This window comes from Triticum dicoccoides, chromosome 2A (genome assembly GCF_002162155.2).
Source record: "Triticum dicoccoides isolate Atlit2015 ecotype Zavitan chromosome 2A, WEW_v2.0, whole genome shotgun sequence".
NCBI lineage: Eukaryota > Viridiplantae > Streptophyta > Magnoliopsida > Poales > Poaceae > Triticum > Triticum dicoccoides.
The window spans coordinates 217,555,724-217,567,818 of record NC_041382.1 but is presented as its reverse complement, the minus strand read 5'-3'; the positions used below and the strand labels follow the sequence as shown (position 1 = coordinate 217,567,818).

At 43.8% G+C, this 12,095-nt stretch overlaps 1 protein-coding gene and 1 long non-coding RNA gene across 5 annotated transcripts; one reads left to right on the top strand and one right to left on the bottom strand.

Annotated features, from left to right (window-relative positions):
• Positions 1–3,716, bottom strand: LOC119354296. The gene is made up of 6 exons (XR_005170753.1): positions 3,341–3,716; positions 3,010–3,117; positions 2,460–2,585; positions 293–2,190; positions 122–195; positions 1–54 (listed from the first exon to the last, which is right to left on the bottom strand). It is a non-coding gene; the product is annotated as an uncharacterized LOC119354296 (long non-coding RNA).
• A 2,475-nt stretch (positions 3,717–6,191) lies between these two features.
• On the top strand, positions 6,192–11,412 carry LOC119354294 (glutamate receptor 3.5-like). 4 transcript variants are annotated; one of them, XM_037621014.1, is made up of 8 exons: positions 6,196–6,422; positions 6,530–6,652; positions 6,790–7,075; positions 7,881–9,223; positions 9,324–9,601; positions 9,693–9,724; positions 9,808–10,214; positions 10,326–11,412. In XM_037621014.1, the coding sequence occupies exons 3-8, from the start codon at positions 6,790–6,792 to the stop codon at positions 10,764–10,766; spliced, it is 2,787 nt and encodes a 928-aa protein (XP_037476911.1). In that variant the 5' UTR covers positions 6,196–6,422; positions 6,530–6,652; the 3' UTR covers positions 10,767–11,412. The 4 variants fall into 4 exon arrangements, with proteins under 4 accessions (XP_037476912.1, XP_037476911.1, XP_037476910.1 ...); XM_037621015.1 differs by having other exon boundaries at positions 6,192–6,422; positions 6,530–7,075; positions 9,808–10,200; positions 10,326–10,504; XM_037621013.1 differs by having other exon boundaries at positions 6,530–7,075.
• Positions 11,413–12,095: the final 683 nt, after the last annotated feature.

Genomic DNA, 12,095 nt, shown 5'->3' with positions numbered 1-12,095 from the left:
CAAGGAGGCCGTGGCTGCCTCGTTTCCTCTCTGAGATCGAGAGAGAGAGAGTACCTGAGAGGAAAAGAATGTTAATGGCGAAGGATATGTATCCTGCGCAGTAAATTGTAAAAAGAAATACCCTGAAGTGAGAATTTTTAGTCGCAGTTTGCAGCTTCCTCATAAGCTTAGGCATCTTCATGCTTTACTATCACCCTGTCAAGCACAGTAATAAGCAACGTAAACATATCCTCACTGAAATTGCATCGTTGATCAAGATGACAAAACTGATTACTCAGATAACAAAACCAACCTTCAGCTGGCAATTAGCAATCTTGATGTACACAGATGAAGGTCTGTTCCTTGCAAACCAAGTTGGTAACAACACAACAGAATAAGGGGATGAGTGCTTAGACATTAAGCCATTAAACAAACTCGGAATTGCAAATCACCCTGTCAAGCACGGCATTACACCAACCAACAGGTAGTGCTGCCACCTCCACACAAAGTTACTAATTCATCCTAAAGGAAAAATCACATCATGAGATGGAAAGGATGGAATTAAATCACTAACTCACACACTCTGCACACGGAACGGCCAACGCCGGTGTTGCTTCTCACGTAATGGTCAAAGGCGGAGGCCGGCTCCTCGACCCAGCTCCGGCTTTCGACAATTTGACTAACAGTCTAACACAAAGCATATTATTAACATCCATAATTTGGATTGGGTAATTTAGAACAAGTGATTCAACTTCTATAATTTGACCCTGCTAACACATGATTTATTGGATAATTTGGACTGTTGTGCAAAATTTAAGAGCGGAACTAATTGTTCAATTTCTAATTTTTTACTTGGCATATCTTCTGAGTAAGGTGAGCTCATTCTCTAAAGCAAATACAACAGTTTTCAGGAAAATGCTTAGGAACAGTAGCGGCAAGTTGAAGATCAAGTTGGACAGAGTAAGCTCTAAATGGCATCTCCCTTTTTCTAAAAGGCAAAAGATTAAGTAAAATCTGTCTTTTGGATAGAGCAAATATATAGCTTCAGAAATAAGAACAAAGCCATGAACAGAGCATCGAGGAATCAGTATAAGAACAAAGCAAATATTATACTGAAGGTTGAGTAAAATCTGTCTTTTGGATAAAATAAGAACAAAGCCATGAACAGAGCATTGAGGAATCAGTATAACAATTTTGAAACACAAAAATTTCGAAATCTTGCAAAATCACAACAAAAATTTATGTAGTTATGAACAATTGGAAATACATTATAATAAAGGTTGATTAAAATCTGTCTATTGGATTGAGCAAATATGTAGCTACAGAAATTTTGCAAAATCAACACAAAACAAGAATCTCATTTAATGAAAACAAATCTGTCATTACCTATGATCAGAATTAGGTATTGCAAAAATAAATCACTCTACTCGCTAGAGATCAGATAAGGAAAAGAAAACTAATGAGTGACAACTTCTAAGATATTGATCAGTTAAGGAAAAAATTGTTGATGACATTATTAACCTATCACTTTGTAGAAAAGCATGAGAAACTAACAGAAACTACCACATATACTTGCAAGTGCGCCACTAAGAAAAGCAATCAGGCATGTTTTCTGGGACTCTGTCCCTGCTATTTAAAAGAACTGCACTAACAGAACAAGGCTAAGGAGGAGCAAAATAAGGACAATATCGGTAGTCATGCAAGTGGGTAGACATATGTACTGCCATAACTTGAAAATCACGAGCTTCATCAAGAAACACATGCAAAGACGAAAAAGAGTTTCAACAAGAAACACATGTAAAGACGAAAAAAGTTTTTTTCAGCTAGCAGAAGATTACAAGTTCATCTTACCCAGGCACACTGCCATAACTTGAATGTAGCTTGTACATATTATACGTATTCACTGTTTTATTGAGATAGTATATCAACACTATAATGCTGAAAATGCAAGCAGATAAACAAAACTGCACTACAATCACCCATACACGCCACTAAATTTTATATGAGCACCTAGAACTATTTTATGGTGATAAAACAATGGAAGCACGTTGGCAACACAATTGTAAAATAAACTATATTCAAGGAAATCTGCACTTGCCCGGTTTGATAGCAAAGCATTTTCTACGTGTTCTGAGAATACCACAGTTTTTTAGACTACCATGCTGAAAAAGAGCCCACGTGCATATTCATGTGCCTCTCGATACACATCTCCTGCCATGTATTGTGTGAACAAATAAATAATCTATATACTGAAAAAATTAATATAATGAACTTGAAGAAAACAACTATATCATTCTGACCAACTTTGTTCAAACACGACCAGACTCCAGACCACATTTTTTATGTCATTAGTTCTAAAAGGAGCGATAGAAGAGTGCTGGAGGTACAAATAAGAATCATTTCATATTACAAATAGAAAATGTGAGAAGGACTGCTGGAGGTACAAATAAGAATCATTTCATATTACAAATAGAACATACCTTTGCATTAGTAGTTGTCGATTAACAATACATTTAGACATCCAATAGATCCAAAGTGCACACATAATTACAGTATAATTGTAGACCACAGGGTATTCGTTGCCAAGTTATTTATTGTTCCATGGCCTGTAAAAATGAAGAGTAGTGTAGTGTCACACTATTGGTACAGGAAAATTGCTGCAACTACGAAAAGAAAAACTGATTTTTTTTGTTTATGCACAGTATAGTGCCTGGCCATCAATATTATTGCAGTAAATGTCAGAAATCATATAAACGCATATATCAGGAAGTTATTCTAATGCTCTAGTAACATAATATAATAACTAATATATTAACAACACTATTGCTTGAAGGGTCCAATCAGAAGCTCCTACTTATTTTAGTCTGCCAAGCAATCCGTGTGTGCTGCAATCTTCAAGCAAAATTTACTTTTTGCATAGATCACAATAATAAAGGCAACAAGCGGTAGATTCATGAATTTGTTGCTGCTACCCAGATAGAAAATTGAAGGCAGCCTACCCCATCTTCCCAAGTTGATTGTGAGACTTACTTTATTCCAGAACGTGATGTCCATGTGCCACCAAAATGTCTCCCACGGATGCCATTGACACCACTACTTGCTAGTTATTCCAGAGTTGATAGTGAGAACATTCCACATCTGCAGCCATAACAAAAAATCAATTGAATGGAGTCCTTATAACGGGGAAACATAACTTGAAGGCAGCAATCCTTGATATCCATCAGTTCTGACACAACAATAGCAAATAGGAGAAGTTAAGAAAGATCTAAAACCAGGTGTGCTGCTCCAACGAATCTGTGTGTAACAAGAAAGAGAGGTCGGGGAAGAGAGAGAGAGGGCACAAAGGGGAAAGGGGGAGTACATGCGTGTCAAGGGTAGCCTGGCCTCCCTCCCGCTCCAGATCAGGAACCTGGGAGAAGGTGAGGAGAGGTGGCGACGAGGTGCGCGCCAGCTAGCGTGGCTGGGCTGCTGCTCCCCTTCTCTTATCGAGGCCGGACTGAGGACGCGCTGCGGCTGCTGCTCCTCTCCTCTTGCTGACGCGGTCGGTCCGTGGTGGACGCGGGCGAAGAGGAGGAGGCCCCGCCGCCGCCGGGCTTGTCCACCGCCATGGATTTCTCTCCGATGCGGCAGGGGTTTGGGGCGGCGATGTGGCGACAGCAGGAGCGGAGGCGGCAGCGGCGACAGGAGGAGTAGGCGGGGAAGGGAAGAGGCAGGAGGGGGAGGAGAGTGCGGGAGCGGGCGACGGCTTGGGTTCGTCAACTGAGCGACTGAGTTTTATACATCTAGACGTGAAATTATTAAAATGCCCCCGGCGGGGCACCGAATTAACAGGCGGTGGCATAGCGATTTAAAGGCGACGTGGAGGCAACGGTTGTGACTACGAGTTTAGAAGGGTTTATATGTTCAATATCAGGTGGATCATAAACAAACATTCTTCGACAGCAGCCAACTTGTTGAGCACAAATAAAGAAAAAAACTTACGTGCTTACTCAAATTGCTTCCCCGCGTCCTGGGACGGCACGAAGCCGGCCAGCCGAGGGATTCATCCGCATGCACTCCCTGTAAATTGCTACTACTCTAAGTAAGGGGCCTTTATCACATGTCGCAAAAGGAAGACATGAAAGAGTGGCGAACGGCACGTAATTGATGAGACGATGACATGACCGAATGCTACTGGTACTAGTGTGACAATGCTTGGCACATCCTTTTTGCATGATTGAGGTAAACTCAGGTTTCAAACAGCCTCAAAATTTGGCGGATAAGTGTGCCCATAACGCATGAAATCGTGTGACACATCATTAAGCTTGGCAAGGGAGTAGACGCCAGCCTAACAAACCGAAAGGTTGCATTAACTCAAACTCTGGTATGTGGTGACAGCAAACGAAATCGACCCCGCGCAACACCAATGCTGCTATAATACCTCGTGCGCCAGATTGTGCTAACTAGGTTTTTTTTTCTTTCCAAAAGTTCGCCTACACGTACTATATTCTTATAGAAGGCAGAAACAAGTTATGAAAGACTACCCTTATTGTGAATAACAAACATAGTAGACTCAACACTAGGGCATGCCTGGAGACAAGCCACCACAACACATGGGTCTACCCTAAGCCGAAAGACAAAGCCGTGTCTCGACCAACAGCGTCGCCCCCGAAGACAACACATCGTCAAGTAGGTGGCAAGATTGGTTGGTCTAGAGGAAGGCATCGTCTTGGATGCATCAGCTACGACCTATATAGTATCGTTGAAGATCAACCTGGGACAGCAACGAGCACAAAAAAGGAGCCCCACACATGACCTTCAAGCCATGTCTTCGTACACGATGCTCCCAACAGAGGAACGACATCGAGGATGCCGCCATTACCGATTCAGAAAACTGAACCTAGGCTTTCACCCGGAGATACACAAGCAAACTCAAATGCGAGGGGAGGGGGGCAGATGCCGACACACCTCGATGACGCCTCCAAAGAGGGGAACAAAACCCACGGGTTTTATCCCTGCCGACACCGATTGAAGGCGGGAAGGACTTTCATTTGTAACACCGCACACCTCCACCCCCGCCCATCGGATTGGGGCAACACCGTCCAAGTTGGATCACTTTGCCATCGCCGCAACACCTCGACATCATAGCTGAAACGGCACGGTCCACCAACTACCCGCGTGAACGAGAGCACGCAACACATCTTCCAACTCCCACGCGACCGAGAACCTGCAGCCCCGAGCCATCTTCCTCCAGTCGCACAGGCAGGGGCGCGCCACACTACAGTATTTGCACAAACTCTAGGTGGAGGACCGCACCATGGTCGCGGCCCCATGACCCAAATGGGGCAAAGTGGCATGGAGCAAGGAATAAATAGAGTTAACTTTTTTGTATTTCGAGGCCGGGAAGAAAAGAAAAGGAGTTATAGGGTTTTGAGAGCAGAAGGCGACCCGGAGGCGGCGGCACTTCCCCTCGGCCTGTTGGTGCCACTGTGGGTCCCCCTACCCTCCGCCGGTCACTACGGCGTGGAAGAGTGGGAACATTAGGTATGTGTCTGGTTTGTGTCATGTAGGGGCTTTTTAGTTCTTTGTCGCTAGTGAAGTTAGGGCAGCGCCGGTGACGAAAATAATGTTTCATTGGCTTTCCTGTGTTGTTGGCCTTCCTTGGAGGAGCGTTGACGGGTCGAAGGATGATGTCCATCGCTGGGCATTCAGTCTTGCATGAGTAGGTTAGAAGAAAAGGGCTTAATTAGCGTTTTGTGAAGTACGTTGTTTTCAATAAAGAGTGTTTTTTGTTAACTCAAAATAGAGCATCAAGCATTTAAGGGGATACAAAACATAGTGAGCAACACTCGACCTCTGCATAATTAGGATGCATAGATCTAAACACTAATAGTCTGATAAAAGATAAATAAAAGGACTGACATATTGATAACAGTGGAGTCATATAGAACCAACACAAAGCAGTGCACTGTATCTGTATGGTTTGATGCACATGGCTTTGGTGAATGTGAATATTTTAGAAAGGGGAGCTTTAGTAGTACTGCTGGAGTAGCAGATATTCGAGAGGGTCTTAAAGCATTAACAATATTCCTAGCAAGATAGAGTATTACCCAGTGTCAGAATGTCCAAGCTGAACTTTGCTGAGCCTGACGTCTGCGACACAAAGCTTCCGGGTGTCTCCCATTTCCCTCTTTATGGCTGAAAGGAATCCAATCGCCGAGGGCAGCAAAGAAAGCCGCTTTATCATGCCCCCACGAGGCCACGATCGTCTCGCACCCGCGGTCGCCGTCACAGTGCCAGCCACTGCCTGGCCTCGGCAGGCAGGCATTTCATTTGCCCGGAGAATGGCTACAAATATCCCCCCAAAACCGAGAGACCGTAGCATTTCCCTCCTCGTGCACCAAGGATCACCAAACCAAACGAGGTTCCGTGGTGTTCTCGGCGGAGCTCTTTGGCTTCCGTTGGTAAGCGCCCGATGATCCTCGTCTTCTCTTCTCTTCAGGCAAGCAAATCGATTAGCTCGTTGGACAACCGAATGATGCCGCGTTCCGTTCCTCTTTTGCTGTCGCAGGTGAGCTGCGCCGCCACTTCGTCCTGCTGAGCATTTCGTCGAGCAGCTGGTCGGCGGCCACGGGCAGAGCAGGAACATTTCCATCGCCTGCGTTCCTCTCCTGCTTCTTCTCCTGGTTCCTCGGTGCGATCTCGGCCTCTAAATTCCTTCTTTTGGGTGGAAACAGATGTCGTCTAGATCGAGAACACAGTATCCGTGTTAGCTTCTGGTTCTGGAGGTCAAGAAGCCACTTGTGCTTTCTTGCTTTGTGGTTTGTGCAGATGGGCTGCACTGCTGCTCACCTTGCTGCTCTGCTGCTCTGTGTCTCCATTATTGCCGGCGGTGCCATAGCTGGTAGACAGAATGGCACCAATGGCGTGTCGAGGCCGGCTGAGGTGCGCATCGGTGCGCTCTTCACATTTGATTCGGTCATCGGGAGGGCAGTGAAGCCGGCTATCGAGCTCGCTGTTGCGGATGTCAATGCTGATCCAACCCTACTCCCCGGGACAAAACTGAGTCTTCTTATGCAGGACACCAATTGCAGTTGCTTTGTTGGAACCATTGAAGGTTCATACATCTTTCTCTTTCATCAGTTTTTCATTTCCAAATCTGTCTTGATTCTATATCTGCAAGTTAGTTTAGTATCAAATCAAAGAATAATGATATGCAAGTTAGTTTTTTTTTCTCCTGCTAGTAACTAGACATAAGATAGAAGTTGGTGAATATTACCTGACATATTTTCCCCCAAGCACGCACCAAAGCGTACGTCATTCTGTATTAGAATAAACCGCCAAGAAGGTGCAAAGTACATGTCACAAGCCTTGCTGCGACCAAAACTGAAACAAAACTTATGTAGAGAAGCAAGCAAAATAAAGGCAAAGCCAGACCCAAACAAAACTGCTAGATATGCAAGTTAGGTTTCTAGCTACGCTTAATAACTAGACATGAGTAGCAATTGGTGAAGATATTTGAACCTTATCGTATTTAAATTAGCAATTTGCCATTTTAATCTGCTTGCTTGAGGTTTCTTTCCTTGCACGTGTTGTATTTCTTTTGTACTCCCTCAGTAAAGATCTAAACGCTCTTATATTTCTTTACGGAGGGAGTACTTCTTTTTAACTCAATCTTGGTAGCCAACACCATAATCAAATTCAGATACAGAGGAAATTTGGATTGGAAAGTTGCAAAGCTATATAAGGTAGTTCCATGATATCACGGCAACTGTGCAAATTTGAGTCCTAAGCAGATCATCTTTTCTAATTGTAACTTTCCTTAGTTTTCTTTTACTTATTAAATTATAAGTGAACATATGATTTATTAATCTCCCATTCAAATCTTGGAAGAGTTTGATAAACTAATGCTACCTGTGCAGCATTGCAGCTTCTGGCCAAGGATGTCATCGCTGTATTAGGTCCACAATCATCCGCAATTGCTCACATCATTTCTCATGCTGCTAACAAACTCCAAGTCCCACTTATCTCTTTCGCAGCCTCCGATCCTACCCTTTCTTCCCTTGAATACCCTTACTTTGTGAGGGCTACACAAAGTGATTACTACCAAATGTCTGCTGTGGCTAGTATCATCAGTCAGTATCAATGGAGAGAAGTCATCGCCATCTATGTTGATGATGACTATGGCAGAGGCGGCATCACGGCATTAGGTGATGCCCTTGCAAAAAATATGGCCAAGATAGCCTACAAAGCAAAACTGCCACCTCATGCTGGAAGGACTGCAATCCAGGATGTCTTGATGCAAGTGAATGAAATGGAGTCCCGTGTCTATGTTGTCCATGTGAACCCTGACTCTGGGATGACAGTTTTCTCCGCCGCAAAATCTTTAGGGATGATGAATAGCGGCTATGTATGGATAGCAACAGACTGGCTTTCTGCAGTGATAGATTCACCTGCGCATGTTGATTCTGATGCGACAGAACATACGCAGGGGGTTATTACTCTCCGGCAACATGTTGCTGACTCTGGCATTCAGCAGTCCTTGCTGCCCAAACTGAACAATCTGACTAGGAAAGGAACCCGTTCGAGCTTCAGTTCTTACACTGCACATGCTTATGACTCCGTATGGTTAGTTGCTCATGCAGTTGAGCAGTTTCTGAGTGCAGGGAATGCAGTATCCTTTTCTGCAAACCAAAATTTGCAAGCTATAAAAGGAAGTAGCCTTCAGTTAGATTCTCTCAGAATTCTCAACAATGGAGATAAATTACTGGAGAAAGTGTTGCAGGCAAATTTCACAGGGGTTTCAGGCCAAGTACAATTTACTTTGGACGGGAATTTGATCCATCCAGCTTATGACATCCTGAATATCGGTGGTACTGGTTTCAGAACCATTGGGCATTGGTCAAACTTTTCTGGTCTCTCAGTTGCTGCTCCAGAAGACTTGCATTCAGTATCACTGGACTCTACAACCAATGATATGCAGCTCCATGATGTTATCTGGCCTGGTCAGACTGCTGAGAAACCCCGTGGTTGGGTGTTTCCGTACCATGGGAAGCTTTTAAGGATCGGTGTTCCTCTGCGTACAAGCTACAATGAGTTCGTGATGCAAGACGATGGGCCTGATGGGGTAAAGGGGTTTTCAGTTGATGTTTTCAAATCTGCAATAAGCTTGTTGCCTTACCCTGTGGGATGCAGTTTTGTTTTATTTGGAGATGGTTTGAAAAATCCGAGCTACAGTGACCTTGTACAAAAGGTGTCCGAAAATGTGAGTACCATCTCCATATCATTGAGTCTGAAAAACTATTGTACCATCTTTATTATACTGGATTTTATTAATTTTGTTCTTCTCTTTTGGTACCACTCAGTACTTTGATGCTGCCATAGGGGACATCTCTATTGTGACAAATAGAACAAGACTTGTTGATTTTACTCAGCCATATACAGAATCAGGTCTCATTATTGTAGCTCCAGCAAGGGAGATTGGATCAAACGCTTGGGCTTTTCTGAAACCATTCACCTTTCAGATGTGGTGTGTTCTAGGTTTGCTCTTCCTCTTTGTGGGTACAGTTGTTTGGATCCTTGAACACCGCACTAATACTGAGTTCCGCGGAACCCCAAGGCAACAAATTATGACAGTATGCTGGTTAGTATATGTATTGCATAACATTTCTGTTTTTGAAAGTGTGCAAGTTTTTTTGTTATCTGATATATGATGTCTGCTCTGCACCTTTCAGGTTTAGCTTTTCAACCATGTTTTTCGCACACAGTAAGTTCTGAAATCAAACTTGTCAAGATATTAAAGACTCTTTTGGTTCACTCTTATATCCACTTTTTTGTTGGTTTACACAGGAGAGAACACTTCTAGCGCACTTGGCAGATTTGTGCTCCTTGTGTGGCTCTTTGTTGTGCTCATTATTAACTCAAGCTACACGGCAAGCTTGACATCACTTCTCACTGTTCAGGAGTTAACATCGGGGATAAAAGGTCTTGATAGTTTGATCTCTAGTTCAAGCGCAATTGGTTATCAAGTTGGATCGTTTGCCAGAAATTATCTTGTGGAGGAGCTCAATATCGCGGATTCCCGTCTGGTGCCACTAAACAGCCCATCTGATTACGCAAGAGCACTAGAGCTAGGGTCTGGAAATGGTGGTGTTGCTGCAATAATCGATGAGCTGCCATACGTTGAGATCTTCTTGTCAAAGTACTGTAAATTCAAGACGGTCGGTCAGGTTTTCACAAAAGGTGGATGGGGATTTGTAAGTTAATTAATTATGATCTGATAACTCTTCCAATTCAAAAAAAGAAGGATCAAATAACTGGCTTTTATTCTCCTAAATATCTTACTATTGTACTATTTTCTGCTGCAGGCATTTCCAAGAGACTCTCCTCTTGCTGAGGACTTGTCGACAGCAATCCTTACACTATCAGAGAACGGCGACCTCCAAAGGATCCATGATGAATGGTTAAGTGGGAAGAAAGGATGTGAGTCAGATGATAGTGAGCTCGGTTCAAACTCCTTGAACCTGTCAAGCTTCTGGGGCCTGTTTGTGGTGTGTGGCCTTGCATGTGCCATTGCTCTCCTGATTTTCTTCTGGCGAATATTGTTTCAGTACAGCAAGTATAATAACCAGGTTGAGGTTGAAGCGGCGATCGTGAACCGGCCAGCGAGGCTAACCAGCATCAAATCGCTAATCTCTTTTGTTGACAAGAGGGAGGAGGAGGTGAAGAATGCTCTCAAGAAAAAGCCTAATGGCTCTCAGCAGGCAAGAATCGGCACTACAGAAGAAGCATCTACATTGCCGCTGTAAGACTTACGTACATTGCTGCTGCATGACTAACATAGTCAGAAAGAACAACGCGCGGCCCTCCTGCAGTTGAAGTGGCAGATCCCGAAACCACGGGTGGCGATGGACCGACGACGCTGTTTTCTTGTGTTCCGTTTGCTCTGGCTGTGGAAACCTTGCAGCGTCCAGAGCAGCTGAAGTAGAGTATTTTCACTGAAACATGTTGCCAACTTGTTGATGGGAGAAGTAGCAGCATTCGGTTGTGGTATGTAAATCTGAAGTAAGCTCTCCAGATTGTAGCTACAATTTTTTTCTGTCAGAGTGCGCTTTTCTTTTTGAAATTAGAAGTAACCTCTTGTGTTCCAAGTTGTTGTAGCTACAATCAATCTGAAGCATGTTCTGAATAAGCCGAGGAGTCTGAATCCTTGTTTGGTGTGGTGTGTGCCTGGTACTCTAGTTGCGCATTTCCTTTCGCTACTGAGCTGTGCTGTGATGAAAGAGTAACATATGCATCTCTACTCTTTCGCTTAACTCCGAAATCTTTTACATCCCAGCAGACTCGAATCCTCATCGAGCTTAATTAACATTCTCCTCTGTAACTGCAGAATTGACATCTCAAAAAGAGCAATTTTAACATTGCTCAAAAAGAAATCTCTCTCAGATTACAACAGTGGACCTGTCCGGCTCTCCCTTGCTTGCTGCAAGGCAATGAAGGAATGGAATTGTACTTGCTGATTCTCCATGCGACTGACTGAGAAACTAATCCGGACTTAACTTGGATTACGATAGGAAGGTAGCATGGCCGCGTCTCCCGGGATATCTTTTAGCTTATTTGATTCATTGATGGTCCCAGTTAATTAAGTTTGATTGCCCAGGATACCCTAATCTGCTCCTGACTGCAACCAAATTCAGGTGACGTTGGTACATCAACAAATCACCCTCTCCTCTTCCAGAAAAGGAGTAAGGCACCAACCAACCGCTTGTTGATTGGAGGGTATGCGTGCATTTCATCAAGAGGTGGATTGATGTGTTTAAACACGTTATTACTTCACTAAAATAGTGATCTAAACGTTTTTATATTTCTTTGTAGAGGTTGTATAGATACGTGCTTACGTTTTACACGCTACACGTGAATGGTTCGTTACTGCTACACGCCAACGCCATGTATATATAGGGGGTCAACATCTAGATGCATGGTACTGTACACCATATCAAATGATGAGGTGAGGTGTCCAAGATGATCCCAGGAAATCTTTATCTTGTCAAGGCGCGCAACCTGTCCGGCCACCTCAAAGTAAACTAAGTGGAGAGAAGCCAAGTGGCGGGAGAAGAGTTCAAGGAGCGGCCGACGCC